Source organism: Mus musculus, chromosome 17 (assembly GCF_000001635.26).
Source record: "Mus musculus strain C57BL/6J chromosome 17, GRCm38.p6 C57BL/6J".
NCBI lineage: Eukaryota > Metazoa > Chordata > Mammalia > Rodentia > Muridae > Mus > Mus musculus.
In genome coordinates, this window is record NC_000083.6 from 53,674,648 (window position 1) to 53,701,371 (window position 26,724).

General features: G+C 40.1%; 1 protein-coding gene and 1 pseudogene across 3 annotated transcripts; one reads left to right on the forward strand and one right to left on the reverse strand.

The window, feature by feature from the left end:
• Positions 1-138: 138 nt before the first annotated feature.
• Sgo1 (shugoshin 1) lies at positions 139-16,684 on the reverse strand. 3 transcript variants are annotated; one of them, XM_011246642.3, is made up of 9 exons: positions 14,533-14,781; positions 13,343-13,473; positions 13,064-13,211; positions 12,437-12,633; positions 8,907-8,983; positions 6,798-6,841; positions 4,263-5,054; positions 2,260-2,449; positions 139-2,064 (listed from the first exon to the last, which is right to left on the reverse strand). In XM_011246642.3, exons 3-9 carry the CDS (start codon positions 13,203-13,205, stop codon positions 1,953-1,955), a joined length of 1,554 nt encoding a protein of 517 aa, XP_011244944.1. In that variant the 5' UTR covers positions 13,206-13,211; positions 13,343-13,473; positions 14,533-14,781; the 3' UTR covers positions 139-1,952. The 3 variants fall into 3 exon arrangements, with proteins under 3 accessions (XP_011244944.1, XP_017173147.1, NP_082508.1); NM_028232.2 differs by having other exon boundaries at positions 140-2,064; positions 14,564-14,668; XM_017317658.2 differs by lacking the exon at positions 2,260-2,449 and having other exon boundaries at positions 5,004-5,054; positions 14,564-16,684.
• Positions 15,508-26,724, forward strand: Gm31532 (annotated as a pseudogene).

Below are 26,724 nucleotides of genomic sequence, written 5' to 3' on the forward strand. Positions count from 1 at the left end.
AATGCTGGAGGATCTGGCTGGACATCATGAAGCAGCCTGCTGCGGAGCCTGCCTTTACACCAGGCCCTGGGGAACTACCGAATAGTAACTGCAGCTGTAACTTTTAACTGTAACTGTAAAAAGTAAGCGGCAACTGACTATGTCTCAAAAGAGGTCATTAAGTCTGGTTTATTTATATCATATTATACAACCACAGAAATAACTATATCTATCAACCAGGGAAGTCTCAAACTCTTAAGTCAATTATAAACATAAATAATACAATACATATTTTATAAAAATACATGTTTCATAAAAATGTTGACACAAACCCCTTAATAGCCCATGAGTAAACACTACAGCAAGAATAAAGAAAGATGAAGAAGACTAAAGGCCTAATACCAGCTTTAAGATAAGTGACTGGCATGGAGTGAGTGAGCGTCACCATGACACTAGACATGCTGACCTACGAAGTAGCCATTTAAATGTCTATAGCAGGAAGTGGATTTTTGTTTGTTTGGTTTTTGAGATCCGTAGTACCTGACTCAGCCTCTATATTGCTGAAATTACATGTATGCAACATATCAGCCTTTGGAAAGCTTTTTTGACAAAAGGGGAGAAAATAAATATCTGAGGTTCTGCAAGCCAAGTAGCAAAATTTAATCCAAATATTTTCTACTTTATGTTAACTACAGAAAAAGTAAATTTAGCTTGTCCAAAACAGATAGGGCCTTTCTCTATGTAGGCTGTACTATGGTAATCACCGCTACATGCAGCTAACTGGGCTGAAACTAGACTTTTAACTGCATTTATATTTAGCTAAAATGGATACTTTCAAGATACCATGACATTAGAAAATGATAAATGGAGTGGCTGAGGATTGCTGTGACTACTCCTACCACACACAGAGTTGTGGGTCCAATCCTCAGAGCTGTAAACAGTGGCTAAAAATGTAAGGCTGTGATGGGCGAGAGGGGTGCACGTGAGTGACAGAGCCACACTTTCAGTTTGATGGTAAATGTAGGAAGCCATGCAGTTGTGGGTAAAATCTGAGATGACCACCAGAAGGCCCTTCTGATAGCTTAAAATCTCCTGTTTGAGTGGTATTTATCTATCCCTGGGCCTTGCCCATAGGAGACAAACGTTCTTCCGATTTAATGAAAATTGAAATGCCTTGATGTTGGCCCTGGAGGCTTCAGTTGGGAAAACTTGACAGGACAAATCTAATGGGAAGAAAAGGGGAACCAGGGAAGACAGAAGAGGTTCCAGCTAAGTTGGGAGTGGTAAAGGCCAGAAAGGAAGATAATCAAGAGTAACTGACCATTAAGAGCAAAAGGAAAACACAATGCGGTCACCATAGGCTTCACCTTTAACAATGGACCAGTTACAACGATTTAAGTTTGAAGACATACATACACACATAAAGATTCAATGTTCTGAACTGGATACTTTTATTTTGTTCACATATCAAAGCCAGAAGCCCCTTTATTCACACCTTTATTTACACTGTAGACTGACCACACAAAGGGCTAGCCTGAGGTCCACGACAGTGCTATTATTCTGCTGAGCAATAGCATAGTACTCACAGTTCACAACAGTTACCTTGTTCCAGAACCCAATTCATTAATTCTCTTAATCACCATTCGATACACAGTTTACAGAAAGAATCAATGACAGAAGGGATCCTCACCCACTTATGTCTTACTGTGATGGTAAGGATTTATGAAAGATCTACATCCTATGTAAGTTTTCTACGATGCAAGTTTTGTACTCTGCAATTCTCCTGCTTAAGGAAAAAATAAGGATGCTGGAGAAGTTTTAGATGTTGGTAATATAATAGTCCATACAAAGTATATGTCCAAGAGACCCTCCTGATCAGAGCCTGGTAGAGGTTCTGCCCATTGTGCACTGTCTAATAATATTTTATTAGGTAAAAAAGAAGGATCACCTTAAACAGTAGCTAATCAAATGAGTTACTGTGTTTGCTTGGTTCTTCTTTTAGGACATCTCATACCCCTTTTCTGCTTGAAAATAGGAGAATTCAAGAAACACAAGTCCGTGAAAGGGTCCCCTCTTCTTAGCTTTCTGTAAGTAAAGAGAGAGAAAAGAGAGTGAGGGAGGGAGGGAGACATTGAGATTACATGACTACAAATATACGAGTTTGAAGTCAGCACAGGATTATGCTAACATTATGCCAGTCTTAGGCTCAAGTATGATACACTCATGTCTTCAGTTCTCCCGCGAGAGTCATCACAGCTGAGTCCACACAACAATACTCACGAAGCGAGTGTTGGCTCTTTATAGCTTTTGATGGTGCTACACCTGCGTTTAGTCAGAGCCACTGCTGGGCTGTCTTCACGCCGCTTTGGAGGCAGAGAAGGCTTCCTGATCTTCACTCTAGGACACTGCAGGATATTGGTGACATCCTTTAGGCTACAACGAGGTGACTCTTGAGTCTCAGGTGGGATACCTATGATACAGTATTTATTGAATATGGACCAGTGGATAAAAACCACAGAAATAAAACTGTGCTAAGTTACCTATTGTAAACACAAAACATATCTGGCACTTCATAATCAGTGATTAAAAATCTTTTTATTGCCTTTTCTTCCTTTCAATCCAGATAATGTAGAAACTATGACAGGCAAAAAGAAGTGCTAGCTACAACAGAATGTTTTACTAAAACTCAGCATTCTTCCCCAAAAGCTTAAATGCTATGAGTTGGTTTAAGGCGGGACACTGCATTTTAGTCACTTTAATACTTAGAATCATTAAGGCACCAGTCTCATTCAACACCAAAGTTTGTAACACTGTTGAAGGCGCACTGACCACAAAGGTCCTTCAATTCATTCCATTAAACACACAAGAACTCTCAATCAGTCCGTGAAGACCAGGATAAAATGTGTTCCTATTGGTGCTAGTTAACAAGATTCAGATGTCTCTCCCACCATAAACATCAAGTTCCTTCCATCTCTGAGATCTAGGTAGCTCTCCCACAATAACCATCCAGCCAGGTTCCTCTATCCCTGATAACCTTGATAAACTAAATTATAACTGTGAGATGACTTGAAGCTACGCAGCCACAGTCTACAGAATATCTAGGTTTCAGTCTGTCCTCTTAACCCCATCAATATATTCAATTCCAATATTAATTGCATAGAGCACCTCCAAACATCAGGATTAGACCAGCTGCTGTATTCTAGAATAAAGCTTCACAAATTTAAGTATTTATAACCACAGGCAAAGTTCTAACAAATTCTAATTCAAGAGATAGGATAGAACCAGATGGTTGTTTTCTGGTCATGCTAGAAGTCTGGGGTCAAACTACTCCAGTGTTTATTTTGTTCTTTTCAAAACTTCTTATTTTCAAAAGAACACAAAAAAATAACAGTAATTCACTGAAAGCCTGTGTTACTCAACGTCAATAGTTATCAAGTTTGCCGATTTGGTTCAACTCTATCATCAGACTATCTTTACCTAAGGTAGAGCAAACAGATTTATTAAGGAAAAGAGAAACAGCTACGGAAAGTGGAAAGAATACTCATGATATATTGTTTAAAAACGGAATCTTGCAAGCTTCACTGCTCAGCTGTTCCGCTAGGAAAGTTTCACTGTTCAAGTTTTAATATCTGGGTTAAACAAACTGAGCAGGCTGACTGAGCTGTTTCAATGGGACAACATTTTGGAGATGATAGGACCTGATAGCACGGGGCTATTGCCACAGGAATCCCAACTCCCAGAGTCTTTGTGAGTAGGTGCGGGCTGATGACTAACACTGATCCACTTTGATAATAGAAAAGGAAGAGTTTCTCAGCCAAAGTTTTCAGCACAGATGAGACAAGAACTCTTTGCTCTCATAAGCTCACCAACAACTAGAAAAACAAGTTATGCTTCCTATTAAATTAAATATATGTCTATTAAAATGAGGTTTTTTTTAAAAATTTTTTCATGAGTGTAAAGGTTTTTTTTAATTCAAACCAACCACAGCAACCTTGTCACACTACTCAGAAGTCTCCTTAGTTGATAAGAATCCAGTTTGTGGGAAGTAATACTCCTGTAAGATTCATGTTTGTTTGAACTACTTCAACAACACAGCCGCATTTCCATTTTCCGCCTCCTACTATTTAATCAGGCTGTAACTTCCCCTACAGAGAGACAGATGGGAAGTCTCTAACCTCCTCCAGAGTAACAGATGGTAGGTACAGTATCTAAGATTACATCCGCATCAGGGCAACCATTTAGCAGAAACATTGGAAACACAGGCAAAAAAGCACACTGCTTACCAGTAGGAGCTGTAGATGGCAGCACCTCCTTCCTCTCTTTCCCATCTGGGTACTGAAGTCCTCTTTTAGACCGAGGCCTGGTAACTGCTCTCTCTGACTCTCTGTAGTCTCGCAAGCGCTTGGAGGGAGGCAGGTAGAGGTCATCAGACTCATCCTCAGAGGTACTGCATTCGAGGTCACTCACTTCTGAGTTGCTGCTATCCGTTTCTTTGTTGCAGCCATTGTTCATTTTTTGTCGGAAAGGGGTGGGGTGGACCGTCCCTTTTAGATTAAAATCGTAAGCATCACAGGAACCAATACCTCCATCCAGTGTAGTAGGGGGTAAACCCTGCTTATCTTTGTTTTTGTTCCCCTTACTCCTCAATGAGGATTTTGATTTGCATCTCTGCTTGGTTCTTCTTTGCTCTGCTCTTCTTTTTCGTGCACGTTTATGCTTGCTTTCTATTTGTTCAGGTTTAGATGATAAAATGACTTCTGTTTCAGTAATCTTTGCTGGGTTAATCAGTCTAGAACATAAGCTAATTTGGTCTTTGTTCCACAGACAAACATTTTCAAGTCTGTGCAGGGTTACGGTTACTTCTCTACATCTACTTCCTTTAACTTCCAGAGACTGTGCCACTCTTGGACTGGCTTTACAATCCTCCAAAGTCGTGGAGTGGCTTATATTACTAAAATCTTTCCTTAAATGGCGACGGATAGATATAGTTCTGGGTAAGACTTCATCAGTAGACTCAACTTTACCTGAATCAAAATCGCAACCCTGTGTCTCTGGAGTAACAGCAGGACTTGGTTCTGACCATTTAAAAAACAAATGAGAAAAACAGTGTTATGCTTCAGAAATCTGCATTCCAAGAATATTAGAATTCAAAGTTGCAGCAGTTATTCAATAGTTTCTCTGTACTTCCTATACACAAATAAAGACCTGGACAGCTCAACACCTATTTACTCCTCATTGAACAACAGACAGCTTACATCAGCACTTAAAAATACTGTTGGAATGAAAAGCCCAGATGTGTGTAGCTCATACTTGGAAGACAGATGCAGCTCAAGTGAGGTCCAGCTTGTGCTACACAGCTCTAGGACTGCCTGGGCCACAGAATGAGACACTGTGTCAAAATAAAACAAGAATTTAAGTCTGGTGCCAGCCTTTAATACCAACATTTAGAAGGCCGAGGATCACTTTTGAGTTCATTGTCAGATGTACATAGTGAGACCCTGTCTCAAAAGAACAAAACAATACCCCCAACATAAGCAAATATATACTCATTAAGTATACATTTTAAGAGGGGTTTTTATGTGCTTCTTGTTCCAAGGTTTAAAGAAAAAGCCTTTCTGTTTAATCTGTGAACACAGAGGAAAACTTCAAAAGTCTGAAGTAGGAAAATATACAGAAGCTAAATTAGTTTTTCAAAGTGACTAAGATTTGAATAATTGCTAATTAGGCCTTTCAGATAAATATAATCTGTATTTATAGGAACAGCAGGGTTTTCATCTGACTTAGCTTATTCAAATTTCATCCATGCTGTGTACCACTTAGTACAAAGTGGTATCCTCTCCATTCCTTCTGGTCAGATGTCTTATTTTCCCTGAGGCTACAGAAAGTAGATTATATTTCTAGACTACAACAGGGTTAACTAAGTCAATTTATGTAAAATGCTTCAGCAGGAAGCAGTTGGTTACAGCTACAGATACAACCACAATTTCTTCTTGTAGACTGGGTACAATCAATCGATGTGCTGGTGTTGTTTGTTTTTCACGACAGGGTCTCAACTGTGTACTCAGAAGGCCTAGAACTCTTAAGCCTACTGTTGCCCTGTGCTAGCTAGCTTTATGTCAGTTTGACACAAGCTTCTGAGAGGAGGAAGCTACAACTAAAAAAACGCCTCCGTAAGATCCAGGGAAGGTGAGAGTGTGGGGTGTTTTCTTAATTAGTGATTGATGTGGAAGGACCCAGTCCATTGTGAGTGGTGTCATGCTGGGGCTGGTGGTCCTGGGTTCTTTAAGAAAGCAGGCTGAGCAAGCTATGAGGAGCAAGCTAGTAAGCATCATTCCTCCAGTATCTCTGACCTCTAGGTTCCTGCCATGTTTGAGTTCCTGAATTTATGAACTATATGGAACTACGAGTGGGACACAACAACAAAACCTTTACTGGATTGCTTTTGGTCATGGCATTTCATCATGGGGACAGTAACTAAGACACTCACCCTCCTGAGTGCTGCGATTGCCGGTGACCTATGCCTTATATCAGTCTACGTAAGATAAAGTTACTTTGAACAGAATAACAGACAAATAGACTTAAAAGATAAAAAGAAGCTGGGTGTGGTGGCGCACACCTTTTATCCCAGCACTCTGGGAGGCAGAGACAGGTGGATTTCTGAGTTCAAGGCCAGCCTGGTCTACAAAGTGAGCCAGAGCTATACAGAGGAACCCTGTCTCGAAAAACAAAACAAAAAATGATAAAAAGATAGAAAATGAAATGAAATTAGGTTGCTTGTCCACAATGATCAATATTTTTAGATTTTCTACCTGACGTACCTGTGGTTTGGTAAGGACAATCAGTTTCTTCAACAGCAATTTGCCTTAAAGAATAACAATGAAAAACAAAAATATCAGCAATTATGTCAAAAGAAATTTGAAATTTTCCCAGGCTATAAGTTTGCTACTGTATCATTTCAAAATTCTAGTCCAAATCCCCACACACTGATGTTGCTTACATGAGGCCTGATATACTTTTTCTTTCTCAACTAGTATTAACTCTCACTGAAAGAAACAAATCAAGGTAGATAGTTTGTTCTGAAAACGTGACATAATCCAATCTCCCATCACAGTAGGAACAGTCACTCAGTCCTTCAGAACCCGGCGTCCCTAGTGGGGCTCTCATGTGGTATATGCTTTAATGTTGTCAACTAGAGCTGCTTCTCCTTTATTTTCTTCAAAACTTCCACTCATTTTTGCTTCATGAACCAAGTTTTCTTCCACTTAAAACCTGTAACTGATAATTTGTAATTTTATTCTTTGTAAAAAATTTACACTTTATGTTATAAAAATTAAAATATAGGTTTGGTAATAAAGTAGAGGGTACTAATTATCTTGAAATCTAATAAAAATCTGATTACCTTGTTTCATCTAACTTCATTAGTCAGATCTTAAAACCAACAGTTTGAAAAGGACTAAAGCTTCATAGTGACCTGTGGGGCTAGAAATGGTACTATGGCTTCTTCTGTAAGAAAGAGATTTTAACAGGGCTAACAACAACTGTCTATGGCACTCACTCTTGGGACTATCTGCCAAGATCTGGAAACACTGTCTGTCCTAACAGCTCAGGAGGGAGTGGCTCCTGGCACAGTGGTACAGGCCAAGGGGCCACACACCCTGCGACGTGCACAGCATGTGGGCAACCCCAGCTCCGTGGCAGCACCACCAAGGCTGAGGTCTACGAAGAATGAAGCCATATGCTGTAGCTTTCCAAGTTTTTTGGTTTCAAGTCAAGGTTTAGCCATGTAGCCCAGGCTATCTTTGAATGTCCTGTATCAGTCTCTTAAACACTGGGATTACAACTCAGTTTGATGTTCTGTATTTTATCTAAAGTTTTGGATCTATAGCTATACTTGTTAGTCAAACTCACTAAGTGGTCTAATTAAAGGCTGGATATTTCATACTGGCAAAGAGAAAAATAAGTTTTCTCCAATCAAGTTTCTCTAGGTATATTAATTAACTACACTCCAGCGCAGGCTCCACACCCGGGAGTGGTGGCAAGCACAGAACAGACTCAGTCTATTTTTTATTTTTGTTTTGGTTATTTTTTTTAATTGGTCTTTTGCCTGTTTGTTCTGATTTTCATTTTTGTGTTTCTTGTTTTCTTTTTTTTTCCCTCTCTCTTGAGAGAATGACCATAATGTTGGTTGGGCAGAGAGGATCTAGGAGTTTGGGGAGGGGTAAAAGATCAAAATACATTGCTTGAAAAAAAATGTTTGATCAAAAGAGATGGATATTTTCATATACATATAATTAAGCCTCCACAGTTCATGAAAGAACATTAAAAAAAAAAAAAAAAAAGTAAAAGCCGGGCAGTGGTGGCGCACGCCTTTTATCCCAGCACTCAGGAGGCAGAGGCAGGTGGATTTCTGAGTTCGATGCCAGCCTGGTTAACAAAGTGAGTTCCAGGACAGCCAGGGCTACACAGAGAAACCCTGTCTCGAAAAACCAAAAAAGCAAAAACAAACCAAAAGAAAGAACATAAAATCTATACAATCAAAGAGAAGAGATCAGCATGTGAATCTGGAAAAACAGAACTAATTAATGAGAGGTGTTTTGCTTTATTTTCTTCCTGCTAAATTGGACAGTGTTTAGAACTGGAAAAATATCCTTTTTAATAATGACTCCTTCCTAAAATGAAAATATGACACACATAAAAACTAGACTGAAAGAAAACAGTTAAAAGAAAGTTTCTAACTCTTAGTCATTAAAGCAACTAAACAAAAGAAAAAGACAGCTCTAATTTTCTATATACAATAGTATTTGAGTATCAAATTCTCTTACTTATACTCCCAGTAGGAAAAGCCTCAAACTGTGGACACAAATAATGTCAATTTCCTTTAACAAATGGATCAGTGTTATAGAAACAATAATGAACTTGGCACTCACTGTAAGGACTTCCCTGACAAGTCCCTGGTCGTATTGTCAATGCTGGAGACCACGTCTGAGGGACGTCCTTTCCAGTTCTGTTAATATATTAAAACAAAAACACAAGTATGTACTGCTATGAGGTATGCATATGCACTCTGCATTATTAATGTATTGTTGAATGAACAAATACATTTGCTGACAGTCTACAGCACTGCCATGTAGTTTCAGGAACTAGGATTCCAACAGCTGAAACACCACACACACTCTGCCTCTTAAAGCTTACATTTTAGTGTATAAAGAGAAAATTTAAAAAACGATTTTGCAGGGTAGGTCACAGGTAAAGTCAGCTGACATGCAAGCCTCGTGACGAGTTGGATCTGTGGAACCCAGCGTGGAAGGAAACAACACCCAGAAGTGTCTTCTGACGTTCACATGCACACTGAGGCACTTGTGCCTCTCCTCCCAATGAAAAAAAAAGACACGTCTGAGTTTTACACAGTGAAAAGTGCTATGAAGGCAACACAAGAACGAATTGAGAGCAACTAAAGTCGAGCGCTCTATGACACAGGGATGCTGACCTAAAGTAGAAGAACTAGTCAGCTGTTGGACGAGCAGGAGGAAGAGAAAGCAGGGAAAACAGCAAACGCAGAAGTTGTGAATCAGGACAAGTCCTGATAAGAACATAGGCCAATGTGACTAAAACACAGAAACTGAGAACAGCGGGAGGTGTGCACCTACTAGCCAGCTAGCAAAGGGGCCTAATAGGAAGGTTAGTCTAAGTGTGATGGAAACTCATTTAAATACTAAGTAAGGCAGTAAAATGATCAGCTTTGAAAAGATCACTCTGGCCCATATGAAGCATGACTCAAAAGGGACCCTGAGTGGAAAGGGTTAAGAGATCATCGTAGCAAATGAAGATAGGAGACTGGGTAGGTCTGGAGCTGGGGTTCTAGTGGTAAAGCCTGTGGGATGGCTCCACTAATAAAACATGTAGAACCCGAGGGGTCTGTGGCTTATTCATAGTTAAGCGAGCTGCCAAGGAGTTTCTGCCAAGGGTTCCATCATTCTCAACATTGAGTAGACGAGAATACTAGGAAAAGAGGAGTCCAACCACGTGCAAGGATTGAATGTGGATGGGGTGATGGTTAGAGTGAGCAGGCTACTTCACTGAGATGTGTAGCAGTTATGGAGGAAGAACTGGGCACAGCTTAATCTTAGCACTCTGCTGCTGAGGCAGGAAGAAAATCAGTGTAAGGCTAGCTGGGCTTCAGACCGAGTTCTGGGCTTGCCCAGGCGACAAAGAGAGACCATGCTTCAATAACAGCCAACCAAACAGGGAGAAAGGCCGAAGTGCACAGCATAAAAAAGCTGACAACACAGAAGACCTGTTAGTCTTCTAACAGCAGGAATGTAGAAAGAGAATGCAGGGCACATCTGGTGGCAAGAAAATTAATGGATCAATACTTTTAAGAAGAGAGACTGAATATCTCTACAAGGTTAAGAAACAAGGGCAAGCCAAATGGCAGCACACAAGTTTTGGTGATCTTGACACAGCAACAGAGCACATGGTTTAAATGAGATAGGGTTTTACTATACAGACCTGGCCAGCCTAAAATTAAACTCCCTATGTAGACCAGGCTGGGGTGGGCCCTTACAGAGATCTGAATGCCTGTTTCTCCAGCGCAGGTATTAAAGCTATGAACACCATGCTTGGTCCCCTTTTTTTAATTTCCCCATTTTTCTTTTTGAAGTTCTGTTGTGAGGGAGAAACAAAGAAAAAAAAAAAAAAACCAAACAGATGAAAACCTGACCAAGAGTGGTTTCACCTTGAAGGCCAGAGTTTCTACAGACACTACACCTCTTAACTATAATATAAATATATCACATATAAAATATAAAGATTTACTATAAAACATAGGAACTACTAGAAAATGGTAGTACAAAAGAAACATGCTTTTAAAACTTCTCTTCTTTGTGTATACATTTTTAAAACATTATTTACTTATTTGGGGGGAGGCACGAGGAAGCATGCATAGAGATCAGAGGACAGCTTCTTTTGGTGGGGGGAGAGGGTCAGTTCTCTTTCCAGCACGGCGAGTCCCAATGACTGGACTCAGCTCATCAGGATTGTATCAACCGGCGGCAAACCCAATGATGTCTTTGGCTCCAAATCTTCACTTTTCTTCCACAATTACTTTTGCAGTGCTGAGGACGAATGAACTCAGGACCTTGTACATTCTAAACAAGTATTCCACTTCTGAGCTACAGACTCAGCCCAAGAAAACCTTACACTAAAATATCTCAACCTGCGCATGGCAGCACTTAGATGGCTGAGGCAGGAAGACTTTGGGGCCAGTCTGGTCTACACAGTGAGCTTGAGACCAGCCTGGTCGACATATTGAGATCTTGTCAGAAACAAACAAAGAAACAACGCTAAGCTCTCTACTACTGAAAAACCAACCTTGCGCACTGAAGTACAGGTACAGGATGGCTCACAAGTGATCACATGCATGTGTGACAGAGAAACAAGCAAAGCACCTGATATTAAATGCTAAGTACATATCAGCAACTAACTAGTAACAATACACTTAACGGAAAGTCATCAATAGATGGCATCGAAGGCGCGAGAATAATAGAATTTTTCCCCCTACTGTTTTGAGGCTTATGTCATTAAGTAGTCACTGAACACTGGTTCTTCTAATTTCAGCAAAAACTCTGCGAAGTAGGGGCTGGAGGTATGTATGGCTCAGCAGTTAAGAGTGTGAACAGCTCTTTGGGAGAACCCAAGTCTGGTTTCCAGCACCTATTTCAAGTGGCTCAAAATGCCTGTAACTCCACTCCGATGAGGATCCAATGTCTCTGGCTTCCATGTGCACACACACTCACATACATATACTTGCACATACTCACATACATATATTCACACCACTCACACACACACACACACACACACACACACACACACACACACACAATTAAAAAGGAATTGTTTAAAAACTGGAAAACCATGGGGGAGATTCAGAAACCATTAGGTTTACACTGTACTAACTGAAAAAGGAGGAAAAAAGATTAAGTGTTGAAGGAAAACAATCTTTAAAAAGTAATTGAAATCTTAGAGAAAAGTCATGAAATCATATGTAGGCTTCAAAAATCTCTTCTAGAGATGAGGTCTCATTGTGCAGTTCAGGTTGACCCATAACTTGGGTCTTTCTGAGTTAGCATATTGAGTTCTGGCATCACAAAATCGCAGGTATACATGACACTCAGGAAGAAATAGCACCTTCTAGAAAGACAACTGTCTTCGATAACGTCAATATACACATTATATGTGAGGGCACATATATGTATGTTACTTATTTCTATATAACACCTAATGTTATCCTCTGAACTACACACAGACACACACACAGAGTAAATGGATATAATGAAGTATTTTTTTAAAAAGTGACTCTCCGAAGAATACTTAAGAATATTTTCCATATCTAAATCTATATAAAGCTGAACTGCATATGGCAAAACTACACAGAAAAGTTTTGTACTGAATATACCTGAGTAGTTTCTTCACTTTGTCGGGAAGTTAGCTTCTCTTTCAATGCATACAGCTGACAAGTAAGGTAGTAGCATTCTTTTCTCAGTTGCAGGATGACATCCTGTGCTTCTCTCACTTTGGATTTCTCATTTTCCAAAGCCAAGACTAACAACCTGTTGTTATCTTGGTAATATCTCAGTAGTGTAGCAGTGTTAGCTATAAGATAAAATTTTCAGTTAGTAAGCCTCAACCTAGAAGGTGAAGCAGAGGCTAGAGATATCTCTCAATGGCTAGGAGTGCTTGCTAAGAAACCAATGAGGCCCACAGGTCAAATCCCCTAAAGAGCCAGGTGTGGTCCTGCACACTGGTGACTCTATCTGCTGTGGCAGGACGGAGGGAAGGTAAGGTGTTAAAGGTGTGTGGAGACAGGAGGATCTCTGGGGCTTGACTGGCTGCCACAATAGTTCCTTGTTCAGTGAGAGACCCTTTGCAGGGGAACAGGGCAGAGATTAATAGCAGGACTCCAGAACTTCTACTACAGCAACACCCCACTGTGCTCCACACACAAAGAAACACACACAACACACACAAATGCCACACTTTCAAAGTAAGAATGCTGGAAGAAGACAACACAAAATTCTCTTACTGGGTACTTGGCCCGGTGCAACAATAAAGGACTTGCGTTTCCCAATCCCCGCCAAATTTTTATTCCTTTTTTCTTTCATTCGATTCTTAATGTCTTCAAGGGTATCTTGAAAGGACCTTTTCTGACACCTTTCCTTAGCCATCTTTGTCTTTGAATTAAAAACAAAACAAAAAAAAAAAAAACCAATGAACACTTCTCAGATATTTTTTAAACATAAAATTTAAGAAACATAGGCTGTTCATCAAGAAGGGATTACAAAAGACTAAATTGTAAACTTACTTCAAAAAAAGCAATATTTTGATTTTCTGCTTAGAAATATTAAGTCAGGTGTTGTAGAATAATCCAAGCTACTAAAAAGGCTAAGGCAGGTGGGTCATAGATTTATGCTTGGGCTACATAGTGAAATTCATCTAAAACAAAACAAGAAGAAAAAAGATGTTAGAATCAAGCCATCATAAGAAAAAAAATCCCATAAAATGTCATTCATGCTTTTGCTATAACCTTATCTTCTACTATTTCATAGGAAAGTATTAAATAACTCCAGAAAGTATCAATTATTCATCTTATAGTAAATATTCATTGGAGGCGTACAACATTCTAGGCTCTATGGGAACTTATTATTTTGGGACAGGATATTGCTGTTACCCAGTCTGGTTTTGAACTTAAGAGCTCTCATGTCCTTCCTACCTCAGCCTCCTGAGTAGCTGGGACCACAAATGTATGAGCCATAAGCAGACTTACTTTTCTTACAATGTTTATAGCCAACCTTTAGTGTTTAGGATTACAGTATTAGTTCAGAAGCAATTTATATGTATATCTGGGTTTCTGTTTGGCAGCTTTTCTCTAGTAATTTTGGGGCTGAGAAAACATGTATTCATGTTAATAACAGTAGCGTGCTTCAAGCAAAATAAACTTCCTGGTCTCAAAATTGTAAACTGTTGCCAACCACAATGTGTGCATATAATTGTCACCACAAGAACTATCTTGATTCATCTCCTTTTAGTTAAGTGTTTTCTTGAATCTCTTCTTGAGTATTCTCACCAGGACGTATTTTCCTCCACGCATAATGAAGCCTTAAATTGGTACTGTATATCTTATCTAACCCTTTATTTTTACCAATGTGTATATACGATAGATTGGAGAGGGGAGTTCAACAGAATAAATGCAACGACTTCTTATAAGAATGGGTGGGTCACCATCAAGTTTTAAAAGTTTGCACCGGAGACATCTGAGTGACACACAGAATGAATAACTGATAGAGTTAAAGTTAATTACAGTTTGTTCGCGTGCGCGAGCACAGTGGGATGGAAATCGGGCCTTGTGCGTGCTAGACAGTGCAAGTCGGCGAGAACACCCCTTCCTCCGGCCCCTATCTAAAAAGTTTTTGCTACTTTGATTGAGCAAAAGCCCTGTCGATTTCGGGGTGCTCGCTTTCGCGAGCGGAACGCGTCGTCCGGTCGGAGAGATACCTCCAGTCCCGCCGCCCGTACCGCTCCGTACCTCGGCCACTCAGGTCCGGACGAGCAGATGCAACCTCCCGCTCCGCCGCGCTCCGCAGCTACCGCCGCCACATTCGAAATTCTGCGTTACGCGTATCCATTGGCTGGCCGGACACCATCACGTGACACTCCGGCCCGCCCTTCTCCGTAGACGCAGCGCCCGGCCCCGGGGAATGGCATCACGTGGCGCGCCTGCGCACGCGCAGCTGTGGCTGGGGTGGGGTAGAGGGGGTGGAGTCAGGCTGGAATTGAGGCCTTGGCTCGGCGTCCGCCTTCCCACAGCCTAGAGATCTAGCGACTTTGAGACTGGGTCTTGTCTGGGTGCGTCCCTGACTTCCGGTTAGACCTGGGGTGTTGACGCAGGCCTGAGAGCCCAGCTCTCAGAAGGCTGAGGCAGGAGAATGACGAGTTCGAGTTGAAGCCTGAGTTGGAGCACGAAAGATCCAAACAGATCCTGGCGTGGCTTGTCAGGGCGCCCAAGGCCGCGCAGCTCTTGTGCTCCGGGGCGCGCCCGTGTGGCAAACGTCCATCCAGCACGTTTAGCGCAGGCTCAGCGAAAGGACTGATGTGAGAGACTGGGCTCTCCAGGTTCAGCCCGCTGGCGAGATCTGCGGGTGGGCCTGGCTGATTCAAGAAGAAACGCCAAGTGACAGCCCGATCCTGTCCTGTGCATTTACGGAAGAGATTTACAACCGGCTGCGCTCACCTCAGAAGTCATTGTAGTGCAGCAGCCGTGACTGAATTAGAAGGTCATCTTGTGGGATCCGTTTTTTAAAGTGCTTTCCCGGGAACAATCTAAACTTCTTTATCAGTTCCTGATAATAGTCAAGGAATTGGGTTTAGTCATGCTGAGAAAAGTTCGGCACGCTTACACATCAGGCAGCGTTACTGGGTAGTTCTGAAGGCACACAAAGAAAATGGGAAGGGGAAGGTGGCAGCAGGGAGCCCTACCACAAGACATTTGGAGCCTCCACAGTTGAGTGATTGCTTCATAAGTCATATCCTTGGCAGATGTCTTGTGCCATAAGGTAGATAGATATACGTAGCCAATATAACAAGTTATATTTTACTATGCTGGTCATCACACAAGGTTCACACTCTTAATTTCTTACCTAGGGTCCTAAGATTATCGTTCCACGGCTGCTCATTTATGGCTCTCTTCTTTGTTTTCTGTTTGTTTTTGTTTTTGAGACAGGGTCTTCTTGTAGCCCAGGATGACCTCTAACTCCTTACGCTGTAGAGAAGTCTCTCTGTGTACCTTTGACTGTCTTGGAACTCACTATATATTTGAGGTTGGCCTCAAATGCAAACAGATCCACCTGCTTCTGTCTCTTGAATGCTAGATTAAATGTGTGTACCACCATGTCCATCTCCTAAAAAAGTTTGGTTTTGGTCTGTTTATTTGGCATTCAAAAAACAAAACAAAGCAAAACAAAACAACGGGTTAAGGCAGGTTTTTTACACAGCCTAAGCAGACTTCAAATTCGTGATATTTCTGCGATGACCAGGAACACACAGAGATATGCTAGTCTTGGCCTCCCAAGTGCTGACATTAAAAAAAATTTTTTAAAAAAGATTCCTTTGGAAATGTGGATATGATCCAGATATCAAAAGCTTTTGCTGCTCTTGCAGAGGACCTGAGTTCAGTTCTGAGCACCCATGTCAGGCAGCTCACAACCACCTCTGACTTCAGCTCCAGATTTGATGCCCTCTTCATGGGCACCTGTGTACAGCATGTGGCATACGTGATCAAAGAGAACACATACATATATACAAAAATAAGAATTAAAAAACCCTTTGAAAGATTCTTTAATACTTACCATGTCATGTGCTGTGTATTAATTTGAATAGCATACAAATGTTAGAAACTTGGTGACCAAAAGTTTTAAGGAATTTGTCAGAACCAAAATGCAGCAAACTATCACATCATTTTGGTACCCACTTATATTGGCTTAGTCTTTTCCTTTGTTGAGCAGTCCCAAGCTGTGGAGAACCTATATAAGTGTACAGTAGACAGACAGGCTGGGGAAAGTCCTACTTTTTAGATTGCTTGTAGCTTTCATCTGCATGTTTTAGAAATGTATCTTAACCACTTGAAATAACTTATTAAACCTCAGAATCCTTGCTGTATACTTCTATTTTAGAGGGTTGAATTTCTCAGCCTAGTGCCAAGAATGTAAGTATTTAATTGAATTTACTGCCTGTGGCAGTTTGGATATGCTTGGGCTATGGGAAATGGCACTATGAGGAGGCCTTGTTGGAGGGAGTGTGTCACTCTTTAGGCAGGCTTTGAGGGCTCCCAGGCTTAATTGAATGCTGCTGAAACAGTCTCTTTCTTTCTGTCTTCAGATCAAAATGTAGACCTCTCATCTCCTCCTAAACCATGTCTATCTGCAGGCTGCCATGCTTCCTGCCATGATGATAATGAACTGAACCCCTGAAACTGTAAGCCAGCTCCAATTAAATGCTGTCCTTTATAAGAGTTGCCTTGGTCATGGTGTCTCTTCACCATAGAAACCCTAACTAAGATGCTGGCCGTGCTGGCGTTTTGTTTGTTTGTTTTTGAGACAGCGTCTCATTATGTAGCTTTGGCTGGCTTGGACATAGGTATGTGGATCAGACTGACCTAGAACTCATACAACCTACTGTCTTTGCCTCCTAAGTGTGTGTTTAAGGTATGAGCCACTACACTGCATTCCTATTTTGGCATATTAAATCTCCCCTGTAGGCTCATGGGTTTGAACACTTTATCTCTACATGGTAACGCTGTTTCGGGTGGTTGTAAAACCTTAGGCTATGAGACACAGCTGGAGGAGGTGGGAGGGTTGGGGATGACTGCTTTGGGCCTAGGCTCTCTCTGCTCTGCTCAGTGGCATGTACAAGCATTTACTGCACACTCCCACTGCCACACATCTAGTCTGTCATCCTGCCTTTCCTGCCATGATGGACTTACAACTCCTGAACCATCTCTCCTCCCTTAAGTTGCTTCTGTCATGTATTTCATCACAGCAACATAAACACATGTAACGTAAGCGCATGCTCTGCTCTGTGCCAGGGCGTTCTATGTATTGCTTTATTTATTTTTTATCTTTTTTTTTTTTCCAGAGCTGAGGACCGAACCCAGGGCCTTGCGCTTGCTAGGCAAGTGCTCTACCTCTGAGCTAAATCCCCAACCCCTTATTTATTTTTTTAAATCATAATAAGTCTATGGTGTTTATTGTTAAAAACTGTGTACTTACTCAACATGATATAGAGATATTCATACACAAATAGGTGTATTTGTGTGTTTCTTTAACTTGGATGAGTGTTTGCTTGCATGTGTGCATGCACATTATGTCTACTACCTGTGGAGTCAGGAGAAAACAGCAACCTCTGGGAACTGGACTTACAGATGTGGGTGCTAGAAAACTGAACTGAAGTTCTTTGCAAGACAACAAGTGCTCTTTACTGCTGATCCTTCACTCTAGACTCAGTAGATTTTTTTAAAATTTGGTATATATATATTTTTTTTTTTCCCGGAGAGATAGGGACAGATATACAGATAGACAGAGACAGAGATAGGAGTTGGGAGGATGAAGATGTAGGGAGGGTCTGGGAGGACTTGGGGGAGAGGAAACCATGATTAGATTATGTTGGATGAAAAAATTGTTTTAATGAAAAGAAAAAGAAAAGGTATACTCTAAAAATGGTGTTTAGGCTTGTTTTGGTTAACAATGCAGATAATTGGTAATCTAAAGATCTGCTTTTTTTTTTTTTTTTAATTTACTTTGCAGTTGCATTTTTTTTTTTTTTCCAAGACAGGGTTTCTCTATGTAGGCTGTCCTGGAACTCATGCTGTAGACCAGGCTGGCCTGGGGCTGCATTTTTATATAACACACAATATGAGCTTATCATTTTCATCTCCTCTATTGCTTTCTTTTCTCTCCCTGCCTCCTTGATTTTATACTTTTCCAATCCTTGAATAGTCAGTTTTTTTACTTTGATGTCCCCTGTACCACTCTAAATTCTACATAGGAGTAAAAACCCATACAATATTGTCTTTTAGAGTGTGTCATATTTCTCTTAGCATGGTGGTGTCCAGTTCCATCTGTTTTCCTGCAGTGATATCACTTTGTTCTTTGTAGTTGAATAAATCTCTGTTGTTTCTGTTTGATCTACTCACCTACTGATGGACATTGAGCTAGATCCATATCTTGGCCTTTTCGGCATCTAATAGATGATCATGTGATTTTTTTCCTAGTTTGCTTATATGGTGGCTTACGTTAATGAATTTTTGTATATTGAACCATCTCTACATCCCTGAGATGAAACCTACTTGATCATGGTGCATGATGTTTTGCTGTGTTCTTAGATTTAGTTTGAGAGTATTTTACTGAGTATTTTTGCATCACTGTTCATAAAGGAAATTGGTCCAGATTATAGGTGTGTAAGGCTACACCTGTCTCAGTCATTATTTTGATTACAATGTTTCTGTGTAAATGATATTTATATATGTATTTTTATATTCATAGTTTTGTATTTCCTAAGTCTTTTATGTTTTTCAGTAAGAAAAGAGGTTGTATCTTTTAGGAACTCATACTCCTTTTGTTCTTAATTCCTTTGTGCTGACCTATTCATTTGGTTTGTTTCTTGCCTAGAAAATTCCTTGGTTTCTATGATGTGGATTTTCTGGTGTTTTTCTTCTCTCTCTCTCTCTCTCTCTCTCTCTCTCTCTCTCTCTCTCTCTCTCTCTTTCTCTCTCTCTCTTTCTTCCTTTCTTTGAGACAGGGTCTCTATTATGTATCCCCGACTGACCTGTAACTCTGTAATCCAGACTGGCTTCAAGCTCACTGAGATCCACTTGCTTCAGTCTCCTAAGGGCTCGGAAAAAGGAATACACCACCCATACAAGGCTAGTGATGAATTTTTAAGATATTATTTGACTCTTGGTTTTGAAGGAAATAATCATTTGGTGTGGAATTACAGACTGGCAGATTTTTCTCAGTTGTTGGAATCTGTTTCCTTGTTTGGCCTGGCAGGCATCCCTGTCTCAACCTCTCTTGTTCCTCTCTTCAGAATGTGGCTCCTCCTTGTGGCTGCTTGAAAGATTTTCTCTTTCTTAGATTTTAAGCCATTTGACTGTGATGGATCTATTTCTCTCTTTAAGGATCCTCTCTAAGATCACTCACATCATTTGTGTTAGTCTATTGGAACCCACCAGCAGCCTACGAATGCTCCTTTAATCTGTGCTTTGTTTCATTCTTCTATTTTTCCTTCTTTGAAGGAAATATTTTTCTAAATGCAGATGACCTGAACTCACAAAGATCATGGTGCATGTGTGGAGACCAGACTACTTTCAGGGTTAGTTCTCTTTCTACTGGCAAGCCATCTTTTCTTTCTTTTTCACTCTAATCCAGGCTGTCCTCCCAACTTGTCCTCCAATCCTTCTGCCTCATTCTGAGCATCTCAACATTTTGGATATTATAAACTCCATACTGGCAAGCCATCTTTTCTTCCTTTTGGAGACAGGATCTCACTCTAACCCAGCCTGACCTCCAACTTGTGGCAATCCTTCTGCCTCATTCTGAGCATTGAGGTTACAGATACTAGCCACCATGTCAAATTTTCTTCCTTTCTCATCTTTCCGTTCTTCCCCCTTTCTCTCACTTTTAGAAGTCCCCCCCCCCATTTTCTGAGATTTAGTCAGTCACTAAAGACAAGAAGCTAGAAGTTACAAAGAATTTATTCTTATGTGTTTTTGTGAATGTAACATATGTGCAGGTACCTGGGGAGTTTGAAGAGAGCACATTGGATCCCCCGGAGCTGGAGTTATTGGCAGTTGTGAACCACCTGACAGGTCACTAAGTGTTCTTAACCAGTGATCCATCTCTCCAGCCCATTATCATCTTCTGACTTAAGAACTTTGTTTTTTCTGCATCAACTCATCAACATGTGGAGACCTAACAGTACATTGCCTAGGATCGTGTTTGGTGAGATGGGCTAGACCCTGATCCACAGTGACTATTACTGCCCCCTTGGTTTTCTGGACACAGTGGCCTCACTCTTGCAACCCACCTGCCTTATACTACCAAGTTACTACTCCTTTTAAAAACCAGAATAGTCACATGTATCTGCCATATTACAGAAGTATATAAAGCCAAAGTGCTTGCTTACCATCTTCCTGCTTAAGCTAGTATGTGAATTCAAGCTGTCACATGGAATATTAGAAAGTTGAACTACTTCCCCCACATAGTTTTAAACCTATAGTAGCACTACTTACACATACATACACTTTCGCTATTTTAAGAAAGGTGCTGAACTACATTCTAATAGTTTATCCAGTTGCCACATTAAATGCCAATGTGCCACTTTGCTGGTGACAATTGCTCAGTTTGCAGAATGTCTACCTAGAATGCATAAGACCCATAAACAGGGCATGATGGTACCTGCTAACAGGAGGACTTGGAATTTCAAGACACTCTGAGCTACACAAAGAGTTCAAGGCCAGCTCAGGCTAAATGAAGCTTATCTCAAAGCCAAACCAAACCAAACCAAACCTCCCCACTTAATAATTACTGACTTACCTGTTACAGATCAAAGTAAAAGATCCACAAGTTAGGATAAAAGAAGAATGAAAATAGAAATTTGTGCAGACTGCAGGAGCATAATTTGCATAGCACAGGGTCACATTTTGCAACCAACCCCGGACCTCAACTAGCATTCATTCTATTATGTTAATGAGGCAAGACTACAGTTTATCTCACACCAGGTTAGGCTTTCTGTCAAATCATACCAGTTGGACAGACTTCAGCCTTTTAAGCCTAGATTCTTATTTGCTAAACAAAGAGTTTTTCTGAAATGAGGCAGAAACAGGAAGATCTCAAGTTTAGGTCAGCCTGGGCTACATATTGAAACTCTATTTCAAAATTAATCAAAAAAAAATGTTGTGTCTGGCCAGCAGATCACAGGTTTGTATGAAGTGAGCTGTAATTGCGCTTTCAAAAGATGATTACTCTTATAATTATCTTAATTAATAATATATGGGTGAGTAGAAAATCTTAAATTTGCAATCAAACTGCAAGCTGCAGTCAATGTAACAATGGCAGTCTTAACCATAATTTTTAAGTTTCTTGTGTAACGTTAGGATAATATCTACAACCTTAGGAAAGCAAAACCCAAGTTTAAAACAATTTATCATCTTTAAAATCAATATTAGAAGCATTACTATCATATTATGAAGTTTGGCTGCCAGTTAATACCTATGAATACCTATTAAAGCAAGCTTTAATGCTTTAATAAAGAGGCATTGCTTTAAATCTTATCTTAAATTTTACTATTTAGGATAGGAACCACATTAATTATTATCTAAACTAGAAATATCTTTAGAGACCCAGCCTCTGGGCCTGCCTTATGCCACGTGTCAGAAGGACTCTAAACTTGAGTTATCAAATTTAACACTAACCATCTGTAGCAATGTAACAATTATTAATCTTAACCAACAACTTATGAGCTGAATGTGAAAACATGCAGAGCACATTATCAATAAAAAGGAACCAAATGAAGCAGTTACATTTAGACCATTCAGAGAATATTAATTTTTGTAGCTACAATCATAGAATAAAAGGCACTTTACCATTTGTCAAACACATTAGTCACGAACCATTTATCAGCTTTTTTACACCGAAACTAAGAGGCTGTGCATTTGCCCTTTTCTCCTAAAACAAACAGTTTTTCTAGCAGGGGCCCTCCTGCCATGTGTCTGATTCCTGGCTGAAGCACGTGGCAGCTCTCAGCTTTGCAGATAAAGTTTTTTATACCATCTTTATTATCCAACATAAAACATAGAACATTCATTCATACAGACTGGACACGAACATACATGAATTGAACACGAGAACAGATTGGTGCACCAGACATTAGACAAGACACAAAAGGGGACACAGTACTACTTCTGCTATAAGGCCCAGAGAGAACAAAGCATGGCACTCCTGAAATTTCTCTCTGCTTTTTGGGACATTTTCCTCCCTCATGATGCAATCCGCCTGATTATTAATTTCCTTTTAATAAACCCTTTCTTTTCTCACACCTAAAAATGTAGCTTCGGAGAGCCACGGCCTACCACCTGTTATAGTTCCCAGCTCCTCTTAAGCTTCACTGCTGAACCTAAGTGAATTAGCTCTCGGGTTTAACGCTGTTTCAGCTTAGCCCATACCAACCTTCTCCGGTATGAATTTCCTTTATCCTTTAATTATTTTCTTCTTCTATGGAGCTCCAAACCAGCAGTGCCTCTTCCAAAAATCCTTTGCCATTTCTCAGTCTTGCGTTGGTTCACCAAATGTTGTGTCTGGCCAGCAGATCACAGGTTTGGGTTCTAGCCTGGAAAGGCATTTTGGAAACCTGGAAGAGAAGAGGGGATGGGCTGCGCGAGATAAGGAAGGAACCAAGACAAAGGTCTCTGCTCAAGGTTCAATTTTTACTATTGCGGCACTCAATAGTAGAAGGGGGAGGGGCCCGATTCCCGCCAAATAATCTTGAGGTCCAGTAGCAGGGTGTATGGCTACAAACAGCAAAGCGGCAGGTTCCAGCAGTGGGCGTGGCAGAACAATTGAGCGGGAAGCTCCACCCCTGAGCAAGCAGGTTTCAGGCTGGGGGAGGGGAGACTACAAAAAGAAAGACAAAAATAAGTTAAAAGTTGAAGAAACAGAATTGAACACATTAGCAACAAAATTCTGATTCCAAGTATAGCACTGTCAGAGGCCTAAATATTCTTTGATTGTAGACAGGGGTTCACTGTGTGTAGCCTGACTGTCCTGGAACTCACAGGTCTCTGCTTCTTGAGTGCTGGCACACCACCCCCACCTGACAGAATATTCTTATTTTAAAGTGTGTGGTACACGTGCATGTATGCCACAGCATGCATGTTGAAGTCAAGGGCAGCTTTGGGGATCAGGTTCTCTCCTTCCACCATATGGGGTCTAGCTCAAACAGGTCATCAAGTGTCTCTTCACACTGAACCATCTCACTGCCCCCACCAAATTTTGCTTTTAGAGCTGGTATATTAAAGTAGGAATTTTAATTTTCAGGGGCAGAGTATTCAGATACCAATGCCACCTGAGATATGTTGTGAATCACAATGCTGTACAAAAAACCACTGCTTGTTCTTAAACATATGATAATTCTAAAATCTTGGGGAAAACAAAACAAAAAATCCAAACCCCTTCTAACAGCATCTTTTAATCTGTCTGGACCAGATTTAGACTTCAGGACATTAATGAAGCAAAATGTTGCAAATATCCCAGGTTTATCTCAACTATGATCATACCATACTGCCATCTCTTACTGAAGACTTCAGTTAATAACTGTCGAGTTTAACGTGGCTGCTTATTTCCCCAATATGAATTTTTATAGAACTTACTGTTTAATTGCACATTACAGAAATCTAGGATGGACACTTAACAGTGGAATTTTATCATCCATATCCTAAATACATTTGAGTTTTAATTTTCACCAGTAAAATATAATATATATACATATATATACACACATACTTTGTTCATTTATTCATCCATTATTATTTATTGATTGATTGTGTGTGCATATACCTGTATATGAAGGTCAGAGGACAACTCCTAGGAGATAATTCTTTTCACCATATAGGACCCAAGAATGGAACTCAAGATTAGCAGGCCTGGTAGCAGCTGCCTTTACCTAATTTTCTTATCAGCCCCCAAGTGTTTTGTCCTTTAAGGATTTCTAATTTTTATGTGTATGTGGTCCTGTGCACACAAGTACAGAGGCCAAGGGGAATTGTGTGCTAACCTACATGATGCTAGTAATTGAATTCAGGTCCTCTGCTAGAAGACCACATTATTGCTTGTTATTGCTGGGTTACCTCTCAAAAGCCCACCAAAGATTTTGTTGTTGTTGTTGTTGTTGTTTGTTAATTACTTGGTGCTGGGAAGATGTTTCAGTGTTTAGGAATACTTGGTGCTCCCCTAGAGAGTTAGAGTTCAGTTCCCAGCATCCATTTGGGTGGCTCATGGCAAACTAACTTCTGCTCTAGGGAATCCAATGCTCTCTTCTGGACTCTACAGACACCCATCCTCCTCATGTGCACATACACATAATTTAAACATTAAAAAACCCCTTTATCTGAATATTTAAAAAAATTGCTGAATAGATGTTAAGAAACAGTAAAAACCATTCTTTGAAACAGTTTCATAAAAATTTAATTTAGTAATTATTTTTCATGACCTGTAGTTTTTGTTTTTTTGTTTTTTTTTGTTTTTTTTTAGTTAAGTGTTTTAAAGTCTACTGGTTAACACTGAGATTTGAATTAGGTCGTTTCCCAGTTAAAAATCCTATCTGTACAGTGTTGAGCTTACATATTCTAGAAATATTTACATGTCATACTTTGTGTTTAGCATTGAAACAGAATTAGTAAGTTGCATATGTTAATATGAACTGATGATTAATCTTTTGATCTCTTTCTCTTAAACAACAAAACACTTGTTTAGGAAACGTGCAAGCAGTCTTATGCAGAAATGGAAAAGGGTTTTGCCTGACCAAGGAACACAGTACACGAAACACCAAAGAAAGAAGAAGAGTCCTTTACAGCGAAGCAGTGATCAGTTCAGATGACCCCTATGGCCTCCTGGATGGGCACATCAAAACCACCAGGGGTCTTGGATTCCATGGAAACCTCAGACTAAAAAAGTCCATTATTCCAGCACCGCAAACAATCTCTGTCCCTATAGATGATCTATGTCAGTTTCTCATCTTAGCCACGAATGGACTTTGGCAAGTTTTGGACAAGAAGGAAGTCACTGCACTGGTAATCACCTTGTTTCATGCATATAAAGAAACCCATGTTCCTCGCCCTAAAAGCAAACCCTGGCCACCTATAGGCCTTCTTTCCCCACCAGACAGTAACATCCGAGTGCTGTTCCAGTACCAGCCTGAAAATGAAGACATTATGTCAACTGCAGATGGGACGAAAGGGTTATCTGACTCAATATATGCTGAAGCTTACACTCATCAGGGTACATTTTCTCCAAAAGTGACCCCTTATGACCCTTGCAGCACAGAAGAAAATAGCAGCTTACCCACTATAGACAGTAAGCAGGAAAGTGAGAAAGAACTATGTATTAAGAATTTCTACAAAGGTGCAGCTGAGTACATTGGCTGTGAACTTGTAAGTGCTGCAATAGAAGGGGGTTCCAGCGACAGCATCACTGTTATGGTAATGTTTCTCAATGGGAGCGAGTATCACAGGCTGACATAAAAACATTCCAATGACCTAGAACAGCAAACAGTGCTACAAAGACTCCCGTGAAAACCATTCCTTAGACTGGGAAGGAAATACAAAAGCTGCAGCTTATATATCATGCATATTATGGTGTATACTTTATGTCAAAGACAGAGAAAACTCAGTGTTGCTTTTTACATCACTTTATTCCAACCTGAGCACCTCAATATAAAACTAAACACCAGTGAACTGTTCTCCTTACTAATTTTGAGTTACTGTAAAATGTACAAGTTCTGCTAGCAGATCAACACTTAAATAGATTAAATCATCTGACACATGGTAGATTTCATATAATGAAAATACCTAAAATAATTAGTGCAATATACTGATTAAAATAAAATGGACTTCAAAAAACAAGGCTTCAAGATTATTACTAATAACATTGTAATACTTATGTTATAATTGCAAATACATTGTTTATTATGGTTCTAGCCATGTAAGAACAGCAAAGCCCCTTCCTTTCATAGGGGGAGAAAGAAATAATTAGCTGTTTTAGTAACTGTACATTTTGTATATGTTTAGGCAATTCTTAAATATTATAGGAAATAATAAACATATGGAGACTACAATGCAGTACTCTATTTACAGTACAGCTGAAGATCATATTTAAAATAATCAAGTTTGAATGTACATAATTGTTAGTGCACTGACTAATTATGCCCAAAGGGAAGCAGAGCCCCCTCCCTGTTCCAGACACACCTCTATGGAATAGCCAACAGTGATTAACTAGAAAGCAGATACCTGGTTTGTTTCCACTTTTTAAAAGAAGCTCATATGAAGGGACCACTATCATTAAAATGCATTTATCGGTTTCATATTCCTAAAACAGCATGGGGTTGCATGTGACTTTTTTTTTCCAATCAAATTTTTTCTTT

What these genes read in the sequence shown, in the direction of transcription:
- Sgo1 (XM_011246642.3), bottom strand. Translation starts at nt 13,205, where the DNA reads ATGGCTAAGGAAAGGTGTCAGAAAAGGTCCTTTCAAGATACCCTTGAA. An exon ending in AAAGTGAAGAAACTACTCAG is followed by an intron (nt 8,984 to 12,436) that starts GTATATTCAGTA and finishes ATATATTAACAG; the next exon opens with AACTGGAAAGGACGTCCCTC. An exon ending in GCCATCTACAGCTCCTACTG is followed by an intron (nt 2,450 to 4,262) that starts GTAAGCAGTGTG and finishes ACTGTATCATAG; the next exon opens with GTATCCCACCTGAGACTCAA.